Source organism: Myotis nattereri (assembly GCF_964212035.1).
Source record: "Myotis nattereri genome assembly, chromosome: 2".
Lineage (NCBI taxonomy): Eukaryota > Metazoa > Chordata > Mammalia > Chiroptera > Vespertilionidae > Myotis > Myotis nattereri.
Genome location: NC_138076.1, coordinates 194,887,147 through 194,911,155, shown reverse-complemented (window position 1 = coordinate 194,911,155; position 24,009 = coordinate 194,887,147). Strand labels below are relative to the sequence as shown.

Genomic DNA, 24,009 nt, shown 5'->3' with positions numbered 1-24,009 from the left:
GAAAGGGAAGTCGGAAAGCACCACATCAGTTCCTGGTCACAACCTTATCCATCTCTCCACTCCCTTCACCATCTCTTCCTCTTTTCCCAAGATGCACTTGGCTCCTCAGGACAGGGAGACTGTAATTGAGGGGAGTAAGATCAGGGCAGTAAGGGAAGTGTCCGCAAAGTGACAAGGAAGGGTAACTTCTAGGTTCCAAGTGTCATGCTGCAGTGGGGGGAGGAACCAGGGGCTCGAAAACCCGGGCTCCACTCAGACATCCCTCAGTCTCTCCTCTATTGAAACCTGGGAGGGCCTGGCTGGTGTGGTTCAGTGGTTGAGCACTGACCCATGAACCAGGAGGTCCCAGTTTGATTCCCAGTCAGGGCACATGCTCAGGTTGTGGGCTCGATCCCCAGTTGGGGGTGTGCAGAAGGCAGTTGATCAATGATTCTCTCTCATCATTGATGTTTCTATCTCTCTCTCCCTCTCCCTTCCTCTGTCTGAAATCAATAAAAAACATAGTTTTAAGAAATAAACTGGGAGGATTCCCACTGCTCTCACTCTAGGATGATGCAAGAATGAGAATACACAGGCTTTGAGGGTCCAGAAGAATGTGGCCTGAGTCTCATCCTCCTCCACCACAACTGTGCAGCTGATGGGGAGGGAGCAGATGAGGACGTTATGTTGCAGCTGGGTGGTGAGTGGTGGGTGCTCTGCGAATGGGATGGAAGGTTGCTGATGATGGTAACTAAAGTTGGGAGGAAAAGGATGTTCAGACAATGGACGGGTGAGGGAGTACGCGACTGGGGGAGGTGGGGGAGTTATCCCAAGCACTGCCTAGTAGGTCTGAGGGGAGTGCCCACGTCTTTGCCCTCCCACCCTAACATGGTGATGGGCACATAACAGATGCATATCAATGTCCATGGAGGAACTAGCAGGACAGTTTGTCTCTCCTGAGGCCCCCAAAGAATGGTCATTTCCATAGTGAAGCTGAGGGGAAGGAGTCTGTCTCCCTCACCCCCACCCCAGGACCTCCTAGGAGCTTGAGCAGAGACCCAGGGACTCAGATCCACTCCCTACCCCCTACAGGCACCCCATTCAACTCTCCAGACATTTTTTTTATGCAACAAATATTTATTGAGTGCCTGCCTACTTGCTCCAAGTCGGACACTGGGCTAGACCCTGAGGTCACATAAATGAACAACAGTCCCTGACCACAAGGAGCTCACAGTCTAGTTGGGGTGGCAGACACAAATGAACAGGAAAGTAAAACGCAAAATCAGCATTCCAACCAATGTTACGGTGCACTATGGGAGTCCAGGGAAGAGGGGAGTGATCAATTCTGGGGAAGACAAGATGGGACAGAAGCCTTCATAGAAGTAGTTGTGTCTGTATAGGGTTCTAAGGGATGCATAGGAGTTCTCCAGCCAATGGTGGGGAAAGCTTCCAGGTTTAGGAAATAGTTTGAGATGACTTGCAGAGGTGTGAAGGATACAGGCAGAGTGCTAGGATGGGCTGTGGGGGGCGGGCGGGGTGGTGGTGGTAGGGGTATAGATGAGGCTGGAAGAGTCCTGGGTCCAACTGGAAACGCCAAACCTTTACTGCACTGGTCTCGCTCCAGCCCCTACTCTGGGGAGTCATGGAAGGGGACTTGCCCAAGAACTAACTCAGGGGGCTTTTGGGTAAGGTTCCCCACCCAACTTCAAGAAGAGGAGCAAACGTCCGTGTCGCTGGAAAGCAGTGTGGCCGGGCCAGTCAGAGCTGGCTTCAGTCATCCTTGGGTAGGAGACCTGGGCACGCCTTTGTGTGCCCTTGTGTGTTTTGTTCTGGTCTTCATTTGTTTCCTAGCAAAGTTCCTTGTCAAAGCTCCAAGTCTGACTTGGCTGATCCAAGGGAAAAGGAGATTTCTCTCCACTTGGATGAGGAAGCCAGAGGGTTCTAGAGGCAGGACCAGGGGGTACTGGGCAGGAGCCAAGGGCAATTCTGGGCAGCTTCCGTGGCCCCTGTTTTCCAAGTAATTTCTGTAGCTCCTTATTCACCCTGCTCTCCTCCTCCACACCGAAGGCAGTTGGGGCAGCTGAGAACAAGCCCAAAACATTCTTTAATCCTGCCAAGGTTTGTCCCCACCCACCAAGGGAAGCTGCTTGCCTCGGGGGCTGACACCCTCCTTTCCTCTCAGGTTTCCTCTCAGGGCTCCTCCAGAGGAAAGACAGAGGAGCTGGCCCCTGCCACGCTGGATGGAGCTGGGCAGGGGCCCAGGGTGGCATAGGCTGGGGGAGGGGCGGTCAAGGTTGGGGAAGTATCAGGGCTTGGCAGGGATGAGGCCAGGGAGGGGAGCTTGGGGCAAACGCTGGACGGGAGGGAGGAAGCCGGAGTGGAGGCCACCTCCTGGGCACCTCTGCCCCCTCGGCCTGGAGACCAGTATCGGCTTCTGAACCTCCGGAGCAGCATGAGAAATGTAATGACCATGAGGTCAAAGATGAGCTCCGCCATCTCCACCACAGACAGCACCGAGGAGCCGAACCACAGGCTCCACTGGCTGCCCAGGTTGGACAGGAGGGTGACCATCTGTGAGGGCGAAAGGCACACTGACCACTGGGCAGAGGGCCCGGGGTGGGCTCCGGCAGAGGAGTCCCATCCCTCCTTACCTGAGGTCCTCGGCCACCCCTCTCAGCCTCTCGGTGGCCCCCTGGACCCCTTCTGTCCAAGTCATACCCACCTGGCACACCCTTCCCTCCCACTACCCCAAGAGGCTTCATCCCCCAGCCAAGATCCCCTTCTTCCAACCCTCTCCCCCTCACCCCTCTCCTTGGTTCCCTACCTTCAAGGCCCAGACACTCTGGCCCAACAAAAGCAACCCCTTGTTTTCCCTGACCCCCCAGAAAATCACAGGCTCAGTGAGGCAGGACGTACCGTGACGGAGGGAGACTCAGAATTGGTTTTGTAGTTCAGCTCCTTGAAGAAGACATTGAGTTTGGCAACTCCGTTTCTTTGGAGAAGGGGAGAGGGTGGGAAGAAATGGCAGAGGATTAACTTCTCGGAACCTCACAAACACCCTCCTCTAATCACCTATATCAATCCTTCTTTCCAGATTTGATTTTCCTCCCAAGGATTTCTTTCTTGGGGCTGGGACCAGGGTAGGACTAACCTCTTGTTTTTGATGGTGTAATTATTCTGTAGGGATAACATCCGGAAGACCCAGTCCTGGGAGAGAATTGGAATGTCAAGGGGGCCACCCATACTCTCCAGGCTCACAGAGTTGGGGGTGGGGTCAAACACACCCATATACATATACCCAGAGAAGACCACAGGGTCATACACAAGTCCCCTGTCCTTCCCCTTCCCCACTTTACCTGGGACGTCACTGAGGGCCATCGCGAGTAACCTGCAGAGAGCTTGTAACTGGTCACACTGGGAATGGAGAGAGGCACTCAGGAATGGGGGTGGGGCTCTCCCACTCAAAGGCTTAGCTGAGTACCTGTATTCCACCCAGCCAAGCAGCCCGCCGCCCAACCTGTGTCCAGGCGAAGGGGACACTCACCTGCACGGCTTCAGGCACTTGGTGAAACAGCCCAGGCGATCTGAGGAGAAGGCACCCTGGAGCTTATAGTAGCAGTAGCCTGTGGGTGCAGAGCGGACACCTCAACCTTCTCTGCCCCACACCCAAGAGGCCTCTCAAGATCCCGGGGCACCCCCTTCCCAAGAGTATCAGATTATAGTGATGTCTCCTGAGTGGCTACACCCAAAACAGCTTAAGAAATTAAGCTAATTTTTTTTGGGGGGGTGCACTACATCTATGTAAAGATGTGTAGGATTTAAACAAAAATTAGAAAGTCAGAAAGAATGGGAACAATTGTGTAAAGTAATGAGATTAAAGCACAATGAGATGTCACTTCATGCCCACTAGAATGGCTATAATTGAACAAAAGACCAATGTCACCCCAATAAATTCAATTTAAAAAAGGACAACAGCAAGTGTTACTGTAGAGACACTGGAACCTCCCACATTGCTGCTGAGCGTGTCAAACGGCGCGGCCACCTTGGAAAACTGTCTGGCAGTTCCTCAGAATTTTAAACATACAGCTATGATCTGACTCAGAAATTCCACTCCTAGGTATATGCCCGAGAGACTTCAAAACATATGTTCACACAAAAACTTGTACACAGATGTTCATAGTCACTACAGTAAAAAAAAAAAAAAAAGTATAAAAAACCCAAATGTCCATCAACTGATGAATGAATAAACAAATGTGGTCTGTCCCTACCATGGAACATTATTTGGCCATAAATAGGAATGAAGTTCTTGCACATGCTACAAGATGGATGAATCTTGAAAATATCCCAGTCACAAAGGACCATAGGTTATATGATTCTACATATATGAAAGGTACGGAATAGGCAAATCTAGAGACAGAAAGCAAACTAGTGCTTGCCAAGGGTGGGGGGTGGGGGTGGGGAGAGGGAGAATGGCACTGTGGGTGCAGGGAATGGGGAACTTGAAGAGTGCTAATGAGTACAAAGTTTCTTTCTGGTGTGATAAAAACGGCTGTGGCCATTGTTGCACAACTCTATGACTATACTAAAACCTAAAACTACCTTAAAATTGAATTGTGCACTCTAAATGGGTTGAATTGTCTCAAAAAGCTGTTACCAAAAGAAAGGAAGAAACAACAGTAGGTTTATAGATTCCCTTTCTCCCCCATTTGCCGAAGTCTAAGTAAGGTTATACTGTCCTTCTTGCTACTCTTAGTCACCCAGTCTGGAAGTCCTCCTTCATTTCTGACCCAAATTTCTCAGCCTACCAGGACTGGGGATCTTTAATTAGGAAGACTGGGAAACAGCGGGGCCCTTTTCTCTGGGGAGTGAGCAGTCCTTAGGAAACGCAACAGACTGAATTTTTAACCTAGTGCCTTTCCCTCCTCCTCACAGCTTCTCAGCAATCAGTACTGTTATTTTTCTCCCACAGATCTTCTTCAAACTCACGAACACTTAGAAATCACTGTTTGGGGGCGAGGGGAGCAGTGGGCAGGGAGCCACGTCTCCCCTCAGGGTCTCAGCTTGCTTATCTGAGAGAGGAGAAGGTGAGGCCAGGAGGAAACACGCCAGCTCGGATGCTCTATGATTTTCTAAGGTCAGAGACACGGGAAGGGAGGCCACAACGACAAAGTCCAGCAGGGGAGAGAGCTGGGTGGAGCAGACCCAGGAAAGGAAGGAGGCCGCAAGATCAACACAGACAGAGCCAAGCCAGGCAGACACGGAACTCCAGGGTCTGCAGGGCCCCTGCCTCATCCTGAGAGCTGTGAAGGTGTGTGTCCTCCAGCAATGGCCAGCCGCCCACCTGCAGGGGGAGAGTTGGTCCCAGGGGAACCGGGGAGAAGGAGACCCCGGAGGATCAGTCAGCTGCGGCAGATAAGAGCATGTGCACCAGGAAAGCCAACCCTCTGTTTCCATGGTTTCCTGTTTAGGATTTTCTCTCCCTCAGCTTCCTAGTACACAGCTTCCCTGCTGAGTAGCCCGGCTGTAGTGAACAGAAAAGGGGATCTGTCTACTCCCAGAGCAGGATAAGGAGGAGACTCCAGGGCTCTCCAAACTTCTTTGATTGTGCCCTCCTGGAGGTAAAAACTTCTTAAATAAGCAACTCCAGTATATGTATTTGGTTTATAAAGCACATACCTGCTACTATTGAATTGATGCATTATGTACATTATAAAACATACATAAAATGGGGTGTGTAAGAAAATGATAGTGACACATTTAACTTCTGGTATTCCCTCCCTGCACCCAGTGAGTTATCCCAGTGCCTTGAGTGAGACGAGGAAGCTACAGACAGAGTGTGCACAGAAACCTCAGCAGGCAGAGGGAATGGGGAGATTTTTCACACACTCTTCCTACCTTATGCTGCAAGTTATTTTAAATAGAGCCATCCTACATAATAAAGAGCTAATATGCTAATTAGGCCAGACAGTGGGAGGGGGGTGGGCCGTGAGGCAGCTGGGGCTGCTGCGAGAGCCAAGCCCCTAGCACTAATTCTGTGCACTGGGCCTCTAGTTCCTTTATAAACACACAGAAGCCAAAACAGAAGGGGAGAAACTGTGAGGGAGGGACAGAGATAGTGCGTAGAAAACTGAGAGAGGCCAGTCTAAGGACTGGAAAACAAGAGACAGGGAGAATTCATCAGGGCCAGTGAGAGGCAGAAGCAGCCCCACAGATGAGGGTGCTAAGAGGAGAGGGCTCTCAGGAAAGGCCTGGTCGATGGGCAGCCCAGGGGCTCTCTCCTGGACTCTCACCCCAGGAATCATGCTTCTTGTAGTCACAGTACTCCACATGCTCGGGCCGTGGGTAGAAGATGTAGGCACAGCCACACTCCTTGACCATGCTCTCCTGGAAGCAAGAGTGAATGCACACCTACAGAGAGGAGAGTGAGGGGGGAGGGGGTCAGGCCGGCGCTCGCCCACAAACAGCCCAGAAGAGACAGAGAAGGGAAGGACAAACAATTCTCTGTGCTGCAAGCCATCCCTCTTTCCCCTGTTTACACACACACACACACACGCACACGCACACTCACTCATACACACACCCTTCAATTTTGACTGACCAACAGTGCAGGCCTGGGAGATGGTTGCCATAGAAACAGACTGGCCTCACCTGCTGTGTGTACTTGGAATGGTAAAGGTTCTTGACAGGGACGTCACTGCCATTATAGGTGCAGTCTCCATAGTTGCCCCCAAGTCTGTCCAGGGTTTCCTGTGAATATACACACACCAAGATGTCAGAGGTCGCAGAGCAGAGCAAGTGGCCCAGGCCCCCTCCTGAATCCTCTGTCTTCCCTCAGTCTCAGGTTGCATCTCCTACCCTGCCAGCCTCTCCTGTCTGCCTCCCCATTTCAAAACATGCTCCCAGTGGCCCCAACATCCACCCCAGTGCCACTTTCAAGGACACCAGGCCCACAGCATCCTTAGCATGTTCTGAATCCCTTCTAAGCACTCTCATCCAAGGCCCACTCCTCTGCTCCCTTCTTCCTGGCGTCCACTCTTCCAGCCCCTTGCCCCTGGTTTCTGCTCCTGTAGACCTCCACATACTCAAGGTCCCAGCCTGCATGATCCCGCTCCTCAGCCTCTGGGTGTCAAGTCCACTTCCCATGCCCCTCGCCAATCTAGGGCTCTCCTCCCAGGCTTCCCAGGCAGCATGCTTGCCTTCCTCATGCTGATGGAGGTCTCCACACCAGGCCGCAAGTTAAAGCCACCATCATCCATAAAGGCAGGCTCATCCTGCCCGTGCACCGTTACCCTGGCCCCAGTCACCGTGGACAGCAGCGGGATGAAGTCATTCTGCTCTGTGCGCAGTGTCAGGGACAGACCTGGGGTGTGTAGAGGGAGCAGAGTTGGGGGAAGGTCTTAGAAAAGCATTAGGGGATGGAAAACACCCTCCCACCCTGCCAGTTCCTAATGCTCCAAGGAGAGCAAAGCAGAAAGACCTACAAATGGATGGATTCTGGGGGCGGGCTGGAAGGACTGGGACAGGGTTCCTATCACACCTGGAATGGACAACGTGGTACCCATAGTGGAGAAAGAACAGCGAGGACTCCTTCCTGGACTGAGATAGGCACATTACGGCGATGCCCAGAGGCTCACGGTATCTCTAGGATGGAGCTCAAGGTGGGTAAATGTGGGTGGGCAGGGCAGTAGGAAGGGCTGAGGCAGAGGTCAGGGATTGAGAGTATGGGGTGTTGCTCACCATTGTTGACCCCAGGCATAGAAGACATCCAGAGGTTGGAGTTGTTCTCGCCATTGAAAGTGTAGCAGTTTCCATATATCGGGTGGTGGAAGTGAGAGTAATTCCTATTCAGGAGGGAGAGAGAGAAGGGTCACAGAGAAAAGGGACCAGGGAGGGAGGGACTTTCAGAACCTTTTGTTTCCTGGTCATCTACTATGTGCCAACAGCCTGCGAGGGCATCATCTCCACAGCACAAAAGAGGAAGATGGGGCACAAACAGTGATGACAAACTTGGGAGTCAAACCCAGGTCATTTACCTGCTAGCCCGGGTTTCTCCCAGCAGGCCACTTGACCTGCCTGGCCTTGTGACCTCTCTTGTGTCACTGTGCTGCATTGTGGAGACTCTTGCAGTGTCTCTAGCTTCTCACATGCCTAAAGCATAGTTCACCATTTGGATTCTGATCTCCTTAAAGACGGGAGCCAGATCCCATTCATCTCTGTATCATCTCTGGGTTAATTGCATAGTTGTTGGCATATAGGAGACAGTTAGTAAATAGTTAAAAAATGAATGAAAAGGAAGGGAACAGCAGAGAGTAAGGCCAGGGGTGAGCATGGAGCTGAGAAGAGGAAGATCAGATCCCAAGGCAGAAATGAGTAGGGTTCTGGTTGCATGGCTCTGAGCAGGTCATTTTTTCTAAGCTTATTCTTCTCGTCTATAATAATAAAAGTGTAATATGCTAATTATACCAGACAGCCTAATGACCTTCCAGACATCATTCCGGATGTCCTTCCAGATGAAGCTGCAGTGGCAGGGGCTAAGGCAGAGAAGGTTAGGGGCGATCAGGCAGGCATAGGGGTTAGCGGTGATCAGGCAGGCAGGCAGAGTGGTTAGGGACAATCAGGCAGGCAGGCAGCCCAGCAGTTAGGAGCCAGCAGTTCCCAGATTGCCAGGGGGATGTCTGACTGCGAGATTGGGCCTAAACCAGCAGTCGGACATCGCCCAAGGCGTCCCAGATTGCAAGAGGGTGCAGGCCAGGCTGAAGGACACCCCCACTCCCGTGCAAGAATTTCATGCACTGGGCCTCTAGTCTATAATAATAAAAGCTAATATGCTAATTAGACCAGATGTCCTTCTGGATGACTAGCCAGACGAAGTTGGGGCTTCGAGGGAAGACTGGGTCCCAAGTGCCAGGGGAAGGAAGGCCTACTCTTGCACGAATTTCGTGCATCATGCCTCTAGTTGTAAAATAAGGAGATTGGAACAAGGTGATCTGGAATATCCCATTGGCCTTGAAGAACGAAGGCACAGAGGTGTGAAATATTGGTGCACATTCTGGGAAGCACTAGAAAGTCAACATTTCCAGAGCAAAGGCTGGATTCAGGGAGTGATGGAAGAGGAAACTATAAAAGAGAGCAGGGGCCAGGGCTGAGGGGCCTGTGAGCCCTGCTCAGTGGTAGAGGGGACAGGTGCCACGTGTGGATGCACACTAAGCAGCAGGTAGCAGAGCAGATGCAGCAACATGGATGGATCTTAAAATGAGAGCTTAGTAAAAAAAGTAAGAGGTGAAATGAGATATACAACACACCACTTATATTACGTACACATTGTGCAAAAACAGATACAAAGGGATACACACTAAGTACACTGTAAGAATATATGAAAAGCAGTATAACATGAAGAGCACAGACTCCAGAACCAAATGACTCATATTTGAATCATAGCTCTAACAAGTATTAGCTCTGGGACCAATGAAATCACTTTTTCTCTGTGTGTTGTAATTTCCTTATCTGTAAAATGGGATACTACTTACCTCACAGGGATGTTATGAGGATTAAGTGACTCTCAGAACAGTGCTTAGCACTTAGGAAGAGCTACATAACTTTACTATTAACATTATAGGGATTTATTAAGATGGCTAACATCAGCCCTGGCCAAGTAGCTCAGTTGGTTAGAGTGTTACTTGATCCCCAGTCAGGGCACATACAAGAACCAACAAGTGCCTTCATAATAAGTGGAGCAACAAATCTCTCTCTCTCTCTAACCTTTTCCTTCCTCTCTCTCTCTAAAATCAATTTAAAAAAAAAAAAAGATGGCTAAAGTAAAAAAGACAGACAATAACAAATGGAGGATGTGAAGAATTTAGAACTTTCATACATTGCTGGTGGGAATGTAAATGGCACCGCCACTTGGAAAATAGTCTGGCAGTTCCTTAAAATGTTAAACATAGAATTACCATATGACCCAGCAATCCCACTCCTAGGTATATACCTAAAAGAAATGAAAACATATTTATACAAAAACTTATACAGGAATGTTCATAGCAGCATTATTTATAATAGCCAAAAACGGGGGGGGGGGGGGCACAAAAAGTCCATCAGCTAAGGAATAGATAAACAAAATGTGGTATATCCATACAATGGAATATTATTCAGTCACTGAAAGGAATGAAGTACTGATACATGCTGCAACATGGATGAATCTTGAAGACATTATGTTAAGTGAAAGAGCTATAGACACAGAAAGTGGAATAGTGGTTTCCAGGGCTTAGAGGAGAGGAGGGAATAGGGAATGACTGCTAATCAGTACAGGCTTTCTTTTTGGGGTGAAGATGTTCTAAAATTAGTGGTAATGGTTGCAAAAGTCTTTGAATATACCAAAACACACACACACAACAACAACACTAAATGGTATATGTTAAAAGGATGGTTTTAATGGTATGTGAAATATATCTCAATAAATTTGTTTTTAAAGAAAAAAATGTTGAGCCCTGGCTGGTTTGGCTCAATAGATAGAGCGTCGGCCTGCAGACTGAAGGGTCCCAGGTTCAGTTAGGGTCAAGGGCAGATGCCTGGGTTGCGGGCTCGATCCTCAGTAGGGGGCATGCAGGAGGCAGCCGATCGATGATTCTCTCTCATCATTGATGTTTCTATCTCTCTCCCTCTCCCTTCCTCTCTGAAATCAATAAAAAAAATATATTAAATAAAAAAATATTGAGAGAAGGGGAAAGGGTGCCTGACATTGGGGAGAAGAGTTGGGTGAGAACGACATGATAAAGAGCTTCAACTTGATTCTGAAGGCCATGAGAGATGTTGAAGGATATTAAACAGGACTAACTGGCACAGTTAAGTACAGTGAATTGAAGTAAGAACAGTAATGTATAAAGCTTCCTGTGATTACAGAATGAAGAGAGGATATAGAAAGGCAAATTGGGAGGGGGTGGTGATGGTGGTAACAATAACCTAGGTGAGAAATAATGAGGCTCTGAGCTAAGGAAGTGACCTAAGCATCAACACGGAGATGAACCTTGGTCTTTCCATTGATAGGGAGGTAGGAGCATAGGACAGGCAGAGTGAAAGGATCGGTGGGAAGGTGACAGACAGCGGGTGGCAGTTGTGAGCTGACCCAGGCTCAGGTGCTGCTACTGTCCCACTTCCTGGCAGCTCCTGTCCTCAAACAAACACAAGACTAGATAGAGGCAGGAACAAAATCGTGTGCTGGGCAGAGCGTATGTGCCAGGTGAGGGGTGGAGGCAGAAGCAGGTGACACCTGGCCCTGCTGCCATTCGGCAGCAACATGGCAGGGAAGGGCTCCCTGTAGAGTGGAGAGGCTGCCTCAACACCCTTCCTCAGCCAGGCAGAGGCAAGAAGATGGCACCTGAAAATTAAGGATCCGAATCAGGGAGGGAAAGGTGGGGGTAGGAGGAGCCAGAGACTACAGAAGGAAACTTCCCTTCCTCCTAGCCTCTCCCAGCCCTCAGAGAGCTAGCAGCTGTCATGACCTCTTTACAAGGTCATTATGATAGGAATCTTAACAGAAAGAACCCCTGGGGGAAAGAATCCTTAAACTAGGGCTGGCCTGGTGGCCTAGGGCAAGTCACTTCTGCTTGAGTACAGAGTAATGAGACCCAACATTCATTGTAGTTTACTAAGTGCCCTAGAATTTGACATCTCATGCACTTGGAGATGTATATTATCACCATCTTCATCACTGGAGTAAACGTGCCAAAAGGGCAAGGATTCTATATATTTTCTTCTCTGATGCATCCCAAATGCCTTAGACCAGTGACTGGCACATAGCCTACCCATGGCCGGCAAACTGCGGCTAGCGAGCCACATGCGGCCCTTTGGACCCTTGAGTGTGGCTCTTCCTAAGCCTTAGGAGTACCCTAATTAAGTTAATAACAATGTACCTACCTATATAGTTTAAGTTTAAAAAATTTGGCTCTCAAAAGAAATTTTAATCGTTGTACTATTGATATTTGGCTCTGTTGACTAATGAGTTTGCCGACCACTGGCCTAGACAGTCAAAACTATTCGTTGTATGAACATTGAATAAATCTCATTTTCAGCCCATTTTACAAATAAACAAGTTCTGAAGAGTGATTTGAAATGCCCAGGTTCACCTGGTCAGGAAGTAACAGAGCCAAAGCAGGAACTCAGGTTTAACCCCTCACTTAGTCCATGCTATTTCCACCACATGCCTGCCCATCTCATCTGAGAAAGTGGAGGATGGAACCAGACGACCTTCTGGGCACTTTGGAGTTTGATGCTAGTGAGCAAGAGGCCTTAGATAGACAGGGAACCATGCCTCCAGCTCTTGGTTTCTCAAAGCTGACCTCCACCCCAACCTTCCCAGGGCAGCCATCTGAGGCTACTTCACTCAGACCCAGCCCTGCAGGGAGCAGCAGAAGTCCTACAGAATGATCCAGGGGGCAGAGGTGTGGACCTGAGGGCAATGCATCCCCTCCTCTGTACAGGCATTTATTTAGTCAACAAGCATTTCCTGGGTGCCACTCCTGCTGGGCCTCAGGCTGGCTCTGGGAGGGAGACACGAGGGGTGGGGAGCACAGAGGCAGGCAAGACAGACTCACGCCTGGCTGCAGGAGGCCTGGTTGAAGCGACAGCTGAAGATGAAGTTGCCCAGCTTGTCCTCCTCCAGGGATGTGAAGGAGTCTGGCAGTCTCGACAGAATGTTGATGTAGTGGAAACGGTACCACTCCCTCACAGCATCCACCCCTGATGAGTATGTCTGGTAGAAGCAGTCGGATTTGTTCTGGTTACACTGGAAACAGAGACCAGAGCGTCAGAGGGCCAGCAGCAGGGCTCAGGCAGCAGGGCAGGGCCAAGATCAAGGACTGAAGGGTCTGGGGTCCTGAGGACTGACAGACAGGAGTGGGGAACCAGGAGTAGACCAGAACAGAAGGCAGAGAGAGCAGAAGCCCGTAGGAGAGTGGACCAGAGGGCATGGGATTAAGGGAGTGGGAGGCCAAGGAAACCAGAAGCTGTCATGTATACAGTCTCTGCCAGAGAGTGGAGCAAGGATTCTTCTCCCCATTTCACTGATGGGAAGACTGAGGGACCAACAGGTTTGTCCCAGCAATAGAGCTAGGACTAGCTAGCTATGATTAAAGGAGGCTTCTCTTTTTTCTTCCCCCTGCTGCTCTCCCACTTCCTCTTCCTCTCTTTCTTTCTTCTTCTTCTTCTTCTTTTTTTTTTTTTTTTTAGAGAAGAGATCGGGCACATTCAGGGTGGTATGGCCTTTCTCTATTTTTTAAAATTTTTCATTGAAACACATTTAAAGTCTGCGTTTTCACAGTCTCCTGATTCTCTGCCTGAGACCTGCAAAACCCCGGTTCCCTATCACACTGGAGGTTCCCAAATAAGTCCCACCAGGGGGACCTGTATTTCAGAAAGGGGCATTTTCCACAGCAGATTTGACTTCCGGCCACAGAACCCCCCGGAGAGGAGAGACCCCACAAGCTGACGCTCAGAGAGATGTTATTTCGTTTTATTTTTCAAAATGTATTAATTTTGACAGCCAGCTAACAATCGCTGGCTCATCACTAGCCAACAGAGGCGGGTGGGGAAAGGGCGCGGGGTCCGGAGAGTGGGCGCAACCGGAAAGGCGTGGGCTGCGCTCGTCGGGCCGGGGGCGGGCCATCAGGGGGCGGGGCCTGTGAGCGGGGAGGGGCGGGGCCTGTGTTAGCCGGGGGCGGGGCCTGCGGTGGGCGGGGCCTTACCAGCTTGAAGCCGATCTTCCAGTCCTTCCAGTTCACCGGGGGGTTGTTGTCCCGCAAGCTGGAGGCGGCGCTGCGGTCTTTGCGGGCCGCGTGGGGCGAGGCCGGGTCCCACAGGAGCTGCAGGGGGTGCGGCAGGGTCTCCCGGAGGCCGCGGCGGCCGCGGGGGTGGCTCCCGAGGGTGTTGAAGGAGTTGTATTTGTACAAGTCGGAGAGCGTCTGCTCCGTGATGCGGTCCAGCTCCTCCAGATCCCCTTTCATTTGCGTGTACCTGGAGGGGCGATGGGGAAAGGGTCGGCTAGGGGGCAGCCTCGCCTGGCCTTTGGGCCTCCGTTTCCTCCTCTGAAACTGGTGAGGCGGGGGGAGGGGGGTGGACAGGTGTGTCCGCCGGGATTAGCGGAGGCGACAGTGAGCCCCAGCGGTGACGGCATTTACCGTGGCCAGTGTCCTGTTTATTGAAAGGGAGAGGCAGGCGGCGCCCGCCGATGAGGCGCTGTCCTCCCACTCGCCGCGGCCTAGAAGGGAACCCGGAACTGTGTACCCTTCCCCGAGACAGAAGAGGGCCTTGACCTGGGTCCCTCACTCATCCCACCCGAATCCCCTCATGGGGGCGGAGGGGGGTGGCCTTTGGTCCTGTCTGCCACCCGCACCTTCTAAACCAGGGGTTCTCAATTGCACTTCTACCGAGGAACTTCAAAAAATACCAGTGCTGCACACTGACTGCCCCTCCCCACCAGGATTAGATTTTAATGAGTTTTGGGTGGGGCCCAAACTCCCTAAGTTAAACACTGTGCAGCATAAATAATCACATTCTTCCTCATTCTGGTCCTCTTACCGTCTCTATCATGAAAGTACAGAGTAGCAGGGCCTTAGGGATAGAACCTTCCAAAACAGCACACACACACGCACACGCACACGCACACGCACACGCACACGCACACGGACACACACCTAGAAGTAATAGATTAAACTAGGTTGCAGGATACAACATCAATACACAAAAATTGATCATATTTCTACATACTAGCAACAAAAAATTGGGAAATGGAATCATAAAAACACCATATTAAATAGCATGAACAACATCAAATACTAGAAATAAATTTAATGAAAGATGTGCAAGACCAACCTCTACACTAGAAATCCTGCTGAGTGCAATCAAAGACCAAAAAAATGGAGAGTTATATATGTTTATGGATCAGAAACTCAATGGAGTTAAGATGTCTCCCAAATAGATCTTTAGATTCAACACAATCCCTATAAAAACTTCAGCAAACATTTTTTTAAAGAAATTGACAGGCTGGTCCTAAGACTTATATGAAAATGGAAAGAATTCAGAAAGGCCAAAATAATTTTAGAAAAGAAGAGCAGAGTTGAAGTACTTACTCTTCCTGACTTTAAGACTTACTGTAAGACCACAATAATCCAAATAGGGTAGTACTTATGTAAGGACAGACAGTAGATCAATGGAACAGAATAAAGTCCAGAAATTAATTCACACATATATGGTCAACTGATTTTTTCCTAAAGCACCAGTCCAATTCAATGGGGAAAATGTGTGTGTGTGTGTGTGTGTTTATTGATTTGAGAGAGAGAGGAGGGGAGAGGGAGAGGGAGAGAGAGTAACATCAATGCAATAGATGAGTTGCCTCCTGCACACACACGGACCTGTGGAATCCAAAACCTAGGTATGTGCCCTGACCAGGAATTGAACCAGTGACCTTTTGGTGAATGGGATGACTTTCAACCAACTGAGCCATACCAGATGTGGCAGTAAAATAACTTTTTTAAAACATTTGGTGCTGGAACAATTTGTATACTGTACTGGAGGGAAAAAATGATCTTCAACCTCTACCTCAGTCCATACACAAAAATTAAGGCATAGACCCAAGCATAAAATTCAGAACCATAAAGATTCTCAAAGATATACACTGAGTGGCCAGATTATTATGACCACCTGACGTTTGTAGGCAAATTAGCTATAATTTCGCGCTGAAGTTGCTAGAGGGCCAGACCATTATAAATAGGGAAGCAGGTTGTTTTCCACAACAGTAGAAGTGATTTTTTTTTCTGAAGATATGGGTAAACAACATGATTTAACAGCCTTTGAACGTGGGATATAGTATATATACTGTATATCTTCATGACCTTGGGATATATATCTTCATGACCTTGGGATAGGCAGATATTTAGAGGATAAATATCTACGGAAGAACTCCTCCTGAAATATAAAGACCTCTGGCAGCTCCAGCTGAAGCCTCATTCCCTAATGGGAGAAAATGTAGCTCAGGTTGAAGGTGTGTGTGTGATATTCTGAGAGATTTGTTTGTTACTGGTAATTAAAAGAATAGCTGTAATAGCTAGTACTTATTGAGCCAGGCACTGTGGTATTAGAATGTACATTATTTAATGTAATCTTCAGAGTATTCAGCATACTATTAGCCACTGTTAGCTAATACTATTGCCATTCCCTTTTACAGATGAAAAACCTGAGGCAGGTGACTTGTTCAAGGTCACACAATGCGGAAATGGGTCAGAAAGCTCTCTAACCATCACACTGCCCTTCACTGTGTCCCTACCAGCTCTGGCTATTTCAGGAAGTTGTAAAGGTGCCCCAGAAAGAACACCAGAGTTAGTCGGCTGGATGTGGGTCCTGGTGTCCCAGTCGCACTTTCTAACTGTGTGATGTTGTAAGGACACATTCTGAATCCAACCTATTTCCTCATCTGTAAAATGGGCCTAACACTAAATCTGCCTACACATGAAGCTTTCAGAGGTTAAATGAGAAAATAGGCAGTGACACAAAGTGAAGAGGCCATCAAATATCAGCAAGACACAGACCGGACCCAGAAGCCCAAATGTCTTCCTTGTAGTCACATTGCAAGGATCCAGGTGCCCCAACTTAGCTGGAGTTATTTCCACAACATGAGCCATCCCATCCCTGCCTGAGCCCCCATCCCAACCTGTCTCAAGTCCCTCTGTGCCCCTCTTCTGCCTCCTGCACCGCCCTCATTCTCACCACCAACTCCAAGCTGTCTATCACTTCTCAAGACACATCTCTCTTCTCCACTGAGCTCATGCTGTGCCAATCCAGGCTCACCCTTCAGTGGCCCTCCTCATATTCACCTCCCTCCTGCCTCTTCCAAAGAAGACTTTGTTGACCAGCTCCTGGACTCCCGCCTGTGACAAGGCCCCCAGGCTCATACAAAATGCCATCACTCCCCAACCTCTGCTTCTCTCCCCTTACAGTATTTAACTGAGGCAGCAAGAAGTATTCCCATATCACCCCTTCAATAAAGAAACTCTCCCTCCCTTTCAGTTAACACCTAGCATTAAAAAACTGCCCACTGACCAAAACCACTGATTACATCAGATCATGTCCTGCAAGAAGGACGACCCAGGTGAGAAGTAACCAGGGCTGCGGGGGTGTAGAATGCAGACAAGAGGGCTTCAGCAAGACAGTCCAGCCCTTCTAACCTTGACCTCCTACCCAGGTCATGATCACCACCCTCATTTTCATCTGCTCTGGCAGCCCTGCTCTGGGGAGGGGGGGTGGTGAACCGTTGCACAATTCGATCAGGCAGGCATTACTATCTCCATTTTACAGTTGAGGGATCTGAGGCCCATCAACCAGGCAACTTCCCCCAAGGTCACTCAGCTAGGACGTACAGAGAGTAAGATATGAACCCAGCCTTTTTGGACTCCATGGCCCCAGCTGTTTTTAGTACTCTGCCTTGAGGCTTGGAAACACTTAAGACTAGGCAACAAAATCTTTCCTGGCAGGTGGCCATCTCCCCTCCAGCCCTTCTTCTCCACCCAGGACAGACTGGCAGGGTCAGGGACACTGGGAACTTGGGGTTGATACCCTGTTCTCTTCCTACCTATGTCTCCTCCTCCCTCCCTCTTTCCCCTGGGTGATCTTCTCTCACATGATCCTCATGCTCAACACGAAACTTTGGGATTAGCCCAAACCCTCATCCCACACACACACCCACCAGGCAGCCCCTAGCTGAGCACTTTCAGTCAGCATTCTGGAAGTACAAGACAGGCCTGGGCACAGGAAACTCACCAGCTTCCTCCCCTGCCATGTGCATCTGGGGACCTAGCCCTCCTTCCACCTAGAAGTCTTCACTTCCCCAGCTCCATTCTCCTCCACATCTCAGCACCTCCAATCTGTCTCCCAAGTTGGGAGACATGCTCCCTCCACCATGGCCCCTATATGAACCCGGCCAGCACCACAGCATCTCCTCACCTGTGATCCCCCTGGGGACAGTCCTCCCCTTCAGAGTTGGTTCTGAGCTCTCAGATCACACGTGGAAGCAGCCCTGGCTGTGACATTTTAAGAGTAATAGATGCTCACATCTCTCTCTCTCTCCCAATTTTTTTGGGGGAGGCAACCAAAATTTTTGATGGCCTTTATAAAAAAAAAGAGTAATAGATGCTCACAAACCAATAATTATTCAGAGGATAGATGACTAGGGTAGTGAGAGCGCTAGAAACCATTTCATCCAGGGAAAAGACACAGGAACTAAGTTCTAACCAGGCTCATAACCTGGCCAGGTTAGGCAGTTAGCCTTGGAGAAGTTACTTATCCTCTGTGCCTCTGTTTCACCATCTATACAATGGGAGTATTGATAGGACCTGCTGCATGGAGTTGCCATGAGAATGAAATGAGCTAACATATGAAAAGTAGTACAGCTCAAAACACCGGGCCGAGTAGGTACGGTACAACTGCTGCTGTCGTTCTTATTATCATTACTGTTACTATCACTATGATTGGAGAAGAAAACGCTAAGGAGACACAGGAGCACTGCCTGCCAGGCATCGATCATGTGACTCTCTTCTTAATAAAAGTGGATCCTAAGACCAGATTCCAATTCTGACCCCTCCACTTAACAGCTAGGTGATCCCAGAGCCTCCATTTTCTCATCTGCCTCGAGGGTGGTATTTCCCTCCTCACCTAACAAGCTGGCTACGAGGATCAGAAAGCAATCTTGGACTTTGCAAGCTGTGACACAGTTTCTGCTCTCCTAGGGGCACCAGAGCTGATGACCGCTGGGTAAAGAAGGAGGCGATGTCTTTAGGGTTGCTTCAAAGAGACAGGACCAAGACCAGAGGGTAGATTCTATCATGAAGTCAGCTGCAGCTTTAACTGAGGAAGAACTTTCTTACAGCAGCTTCCCAGAGGTAGTGAGGTTCCTGAGCCCATCACTGAGAGGACAGTGGGAGGAGTCGGCTTTAAGGGTCTGGGTTTCTGTCCCTGCTAGGCCTACCACCCCAGACCCTGGTTTCTGGATCCTGCAGAAAGTGTAGATCTCCCCACCAGGGATAGGGACAGGAAGACCTAGCTCAGATTCCTGCCCTCCCTCCCTGCAGCTTGTCCCTTTGGGGAACGGCCCCTCTCCTCACCCCATTCCTGCTGCCCTGCCTCCTGCTCTGCCATCTCCGGAGAGTCCATGACCTCCTTCATTGTTAAGAATCTCAAGTCCTTCCATAGCTCAAGCCTAAATCCTTCTGAGAATCGGATGAAAAGTTATGTTCTGTTTTCCATAGATGGGAAGACTGGCCCTCTCTCTTGGGTGAACAAAACCTTCTGTGTTGGCCGGAATAAAAAGGAACCACAGTGGCTGACCCTTTACATTGGACTCTTAGAACATCCTTGCTTAGAGTGGTAGGTCTTTAGCCTTTACCCCTTTCCTGGAAGTTACGAAGCAGCCGAGAATCCTGCACCTCCTCCTCCTTCCTCTCTCTCTGCTGGCCCTGCCCAGCTGCCACTAAGTGGGCATCCCTGGTCTGATTTTGCCTCATTCAGTTACCTTGTCTACTGATCCCCACCTCCTCCCTTCTTCCCCGTAGGCGTCATTCGTCTCACCTCTGCTTCCTGCACCTGCCACCAGCATGATTCACACTTGGGTCACTACCTGCCAGGCTGCATTAACTTAGCCACCCACTCCTGCCTCTCTTCTTAAACAGGAGCCAACAGCCCTAGACCCCTCCCTCCTGTACTCCTGACTAGTACCCCCTCCTCTTACTGCTGCTGTCCCCCAGGGACTCTCACCAGCTGCCCTCCCTCCCTCCACCCCCCAACACTGGATGCCTCTACCTGGCCCCTCAAAGTGCAATGGGAGAAGGAGCTTTGAAATCAAACACATTTGATTTGTTACTCGGCTGCTAACCGGGGAGGCACTGGCTTTTGGGGATGGGGCGGGGGGGATTGTTTTTTAATCCCAGGTTTACTACCTGCTTCCTGTGTTAACTTGGGCAAGTTATTTCACCTCTGTTTCCTCTTCTATAAAATGAGAGTAATACCGGTACCTACTTCAGAGGTCTGTGGTGAAGATTAAATAATTAATGTAGAATTTAATTTGTCTGACACATATTAAGTTTATATAAGTTTTAGCTCTTGGTGCTCTTGTTGTTGCTTTAGTTGCTGCGTGACCTTGCTCAATTGTTTCGCCTCCATTTCCTCTTCTGCACAATGGAAATAATAATAACGCCTGCCTCCATGGGCTTGTCGGGATTAAATGAGGTAGTGCTTGTAAAGCATCCAGTATCGGTCGAGCACATAGTAGGTATTCAATAACCTTCCTCTGCACTGAGGAGCTTCCCCTGACTCCCCTCCCTTCCTAGGTGCTCTCTCCACTAGGCCCTGCAGCAGCCCAGCCCATCATGCACAAGGGATTTTTTCTTTTGTTTTTTTAAAATTGATTTCACAGAGGAAGGGTGAGGGAGAGAGAGATAGAAACATCAATGATGAGAGAATCACTGATGGGCTGCCTCCAGTACGACCCCTACTGGGGATCAACCCTGCATCCTGGGCATGTGCCCTAACCAGGAATTGAACCGTGACCTCTTGGTTCATAGGTCGGTGCTCAATTACTGAGCCACACTGGCCGGGCACAAGGGATTCTTTCTGTATGGGTGCCTGTCTCCTGGCCTTCAGGCACATGGAGGCAGAGGTTCTGGTTTTCATTCTCTGAGGCTTTTTCCTGGACTGTCCAGGGCCTGCACCCAACAGAACCTTAAAAAATATGCAGGCCTCAACAGATTCACCCCTGCCCTCTCCATTTCTCACCTACATCTTTCAACTACAGTAGTTTCTGAGCACCTACTACTCTGCCTGTTGTCCCTCCTGCTTGCTAGCCCTTCCCTCCCTGCTGGCTCAGAGCAGTCCAGTGTCCATCCTCTCCACCAAGGCCAAAGGCGATGAGGGGTGGGGAAATGGGAGAAGGATTAGAGCAGGAGAGCTACAGAGGGCCAGGAAGAAGAGGAGCAAAGCCAGTGGCTACCCAGGGAAGAGAAAAGAGGCTGAGGGAGGAATAATGAAGAACTGGGAAATGGCATGTAAACATCTCAGGAAACTTCACTTATTCTACATCCCGCATCTTGGGTATTGAGAAGAGGTAGGGGTTTGTGATCAGGCAAACAGAGGGTAAGTCACAGCTCAGTTACTATCTCTGTGGCCCTGTGAGTTGTCTCTTTCTGCCTCAGTTTCCTCAAGTGTCCAGTGGGATATTAATAGTACCTGTCCTGGAGGATTGTTGGGAGAATTAAAGGAGGGGCCTGTAGAGGACTCAGTAGTGCCTGGTGCATAGAGCAGCTTCGTAGTAAATGGCCCCTTACCCTGGACACTCTACAAAACAGCCCAGCAGTTTTTTTCCCTGCAGGACAGGACGTCCCAATCCTTATTAGCCCAAGACACACCTTCGGGTACAATAGAATATATGGGACCTTCACCGCCAACATGTGACCAAACCCAGTCCTCCATTGCACGCACACCCAATGTGTTTGCTCACCCACATACACACACTCACACAATTGCAAACACACGCACCCATCAATCTTCCACTCCTTGAAGGTAGAGACTAGACCTCACACAATCTTTATTATAATTAGCTCGGTGCGCTGCAGGCATTTGTCTATATGCCTAGCGCTTCCATTTTTTCTTTCCCCGTACCCGGCAAAATACCTGGCCTTCCATGAAAATTGTATGAATTGTTAAGAAGCCCATCTGCCAGGTGCCTAGCACTGTGTCTGGCTTGCGGCAGGAGTTCCCACCGTGCTGCATGGCTGAGTGACCACAAATACAAGGTACATATAAACACCAGCCCCACCCTCCTTTCTTCTCCACAGTTTACCACCCGCTCTGGCTTCCAGACCAAACGTTGGCAGAAAGCTCTGATGAAACCCAAAACTTCAGGACACACCCAGGTTCCTGGGCAGGGGTCACCTCCCCGTTTTCGCCTGGGTCTTTGGGCGACCAGCTGGACAAGGGAACAGGGGAACAGCTATCTTGTCCCGTTCTCCTTCTGGCTCCCTAACTCTCCACCCCGAGTCTCAAGGCTCACCATTGCTTTGCCGCCATCCCTCATTTTGCTTTCTCCAACACAAACTCCCCATCTGACCCAAGACAGACATAGCAGGGTCCAACCCAGGGGTGGGCAAACTTTTTGACTCGAGGGCCACAATGGGTTCTTAAACTGGACCGGAGGACCGGAACAAAAACATGGATGGAGTGTTTGTGTGAACTAATATAAACTCAAAGTAAACATCATCACATAAAAGGGTACGGTCTTTTTTTTTTTTTTTAGTTTTATTCATTTCAAACGGGCCGTAGTTTGCCCACGGCTGGTCTAACCCCTGCCAGCTCCCACACCCGTGCCATAGCACCTGAGATAGGTTCTTCTCTGGAGGAGGAGGCCCTGTTCTTTGCTCTCCTCTGCCTCCAGGGAAAGGCTGGGGATGACCTCCACCCTGCCCTTTGGGAAGTTACCAGCACCTTGCCCTCATTAGCGCCCCCTACTGCTTGCAGGAGGAAGGGAGGAGGAAGGCACTGTCGGTCCAACAACCACACTTTGAATAAGCCTTGGACACTAGGAAAACTCCACTGGAAAGAACTGCCAGCCCAGCAAGTGGGGAGCTCCCAATCTGGCCCAAAGGGAGGTCTGCCTGGGGGCGGTTTTGGCTTCTACCCCTGGGCCTGAGGGTCTGCCTGCCCAGTGGGCACCTCGGTACCCTCTGCGCCACCCTTGCAGGCACCAGGAAGTGGCGGGGGGCCCAACTGACCTGTAAGGATTGAGGGTGCAGACGGTAACGGCGGGGAAGACAAGCTTGTCGGAGTTGAGGTTGATGTTGAGGCTGACAGGGTAGCTAAAGTACTCTTCGAACAGCAGGGCGAACTGCCAGTACATCATGCCGAAGGTGCAGAGCCAGAGCACGGCCCAGAAGGCCGTCTTCATGCGGTTGTGCTGGGAGCACACCAGGCGGATGGCGCCGTGGATGGTGGTGTTGTTGCAGAAGAACTGGAACAGGTCTCGGTAGGAGCGGTGGAACTCGATCAGGGCCTCCTCCTCCTCCGTGGGCTGCAGGGGGGCCGCCGCCGGCTTGGGGTCTGGCCCCGGCTCCTCGCACTTGTCTCCCTTCATGAGCCCTTGGTGAGTTGTGGAGGGTCAGGGTCAGGGTCAGGGTCAGGGCAGAGTTCTGGGCTCCAAGTGCCCTTCCCATCATCAGCCTGACCCCAGAGAGAGGCTGCCCCAGGCCATGCCCACCTCCCACTCCTCCCTCCCTCCACCTGCCCAGGAGCCAGCTGACCTGCTGGAGCCAGGGCCAGAGCTGGAGCTGGGTTTCGCTGGAGTGGCCTCTCCTCTGCTTCCCTGATAAGGTCACCTTTTGGTTTCAGTCCCAGAACCTCCCTTTTCGTTTCCTCAGCCATCAGCCTCTGCTTAGTAGTCAGTCCCGTTCTTGGTCTCTCTCTCTCTCTCCCTCTCCCCCCACCTCTCTCTCCTTCTCTTGGGTTTCTTTCCCAACTCTCTCCTTCCTCGCCCGGCTCTTCTGTGTGCCAGGCTCTCTGATCCTGCCTCTCTTCCTCTTCCTCCCCCTCTCCCCTCTCAGTCCAGGTTCTCTCCTCCAGTCTCCCGTCCTGCTCCTGCCTGGTCTGTGTCCTGACTCGCTGTGTCCTGACTCCCTCTGTCCCAGGTCCCAAGGATGGCAGGTCTCCAGGAGTCCTGGCTGCCACCTGCTCCCCACTCCCAAGTTGTGACTGGACTGGGACTGGTTCCTTTCTAGCTGAATCTGGCAGCCAAGAGCCTCTCCTCCCCCTCACCTGACAGGTGCAGAGACTAGCCTGGGAGCCCGCCTGCCGGCCGGGGTGGAAGCAACAGAAGCCTCATTAGCATCTCAATTAAAGGTGAGCAGGGCAGAGCGGGGGAGGGTCAGAGGAGGAGTCTGAGCTGCGAGAACCAGAAGGAGGAGGACTCCCGAGGGCTGACCTGGGAGCAGGGACAGAGAAGCAGAGTCG

General features: G+C 50.4%; 1 protein-coding gene across 1 annotated transcript; it reads right to left on the bottom strand.

Moving 5' to 3' along the window:
- Positions 1 to 1,108: 1,108 nt before the first annotated feature.
- SCNN1A (sodium channel epithelial 1 subunit alpha) lies at positions 1,109 to 23,743 on the bottom strand. Its single transcript, XM_081084216.1, has 13 exons — positions 23,304 to 23,743; positions 22,779 to 23,142; positions 13,716 to 13,983; positions 12,567 to 12,757; positions 7,717 to 7,820; positions 7,176 to 7,339; positions 6,628 to 6,726; positions 6,270 to 6,387; positions 3,524 to 3,602; positions 3,336 to 3,393; positions 3,131 to 3,186; positions 2,896 to 2,971; positions 1,109 to 2,550 (listed from the first exon to the last, which is right to left on the bottom strand). The coding sequence occupies exons 1-13, from the start codon at positions 23,422 to 23,424 to the stop codon at positions 2,170 to 2,172; spliced, it is 2,079 nt and encodes a 692-aa protein (XP_080940342.1). The 5' UTR covers positions 23,425 to 23,743; the 3' UTR covers positions 1,109 to 2,169.
- Between the last annotated feature and the right edge of the window lie 266 nt (positions 23,744 to 24,009).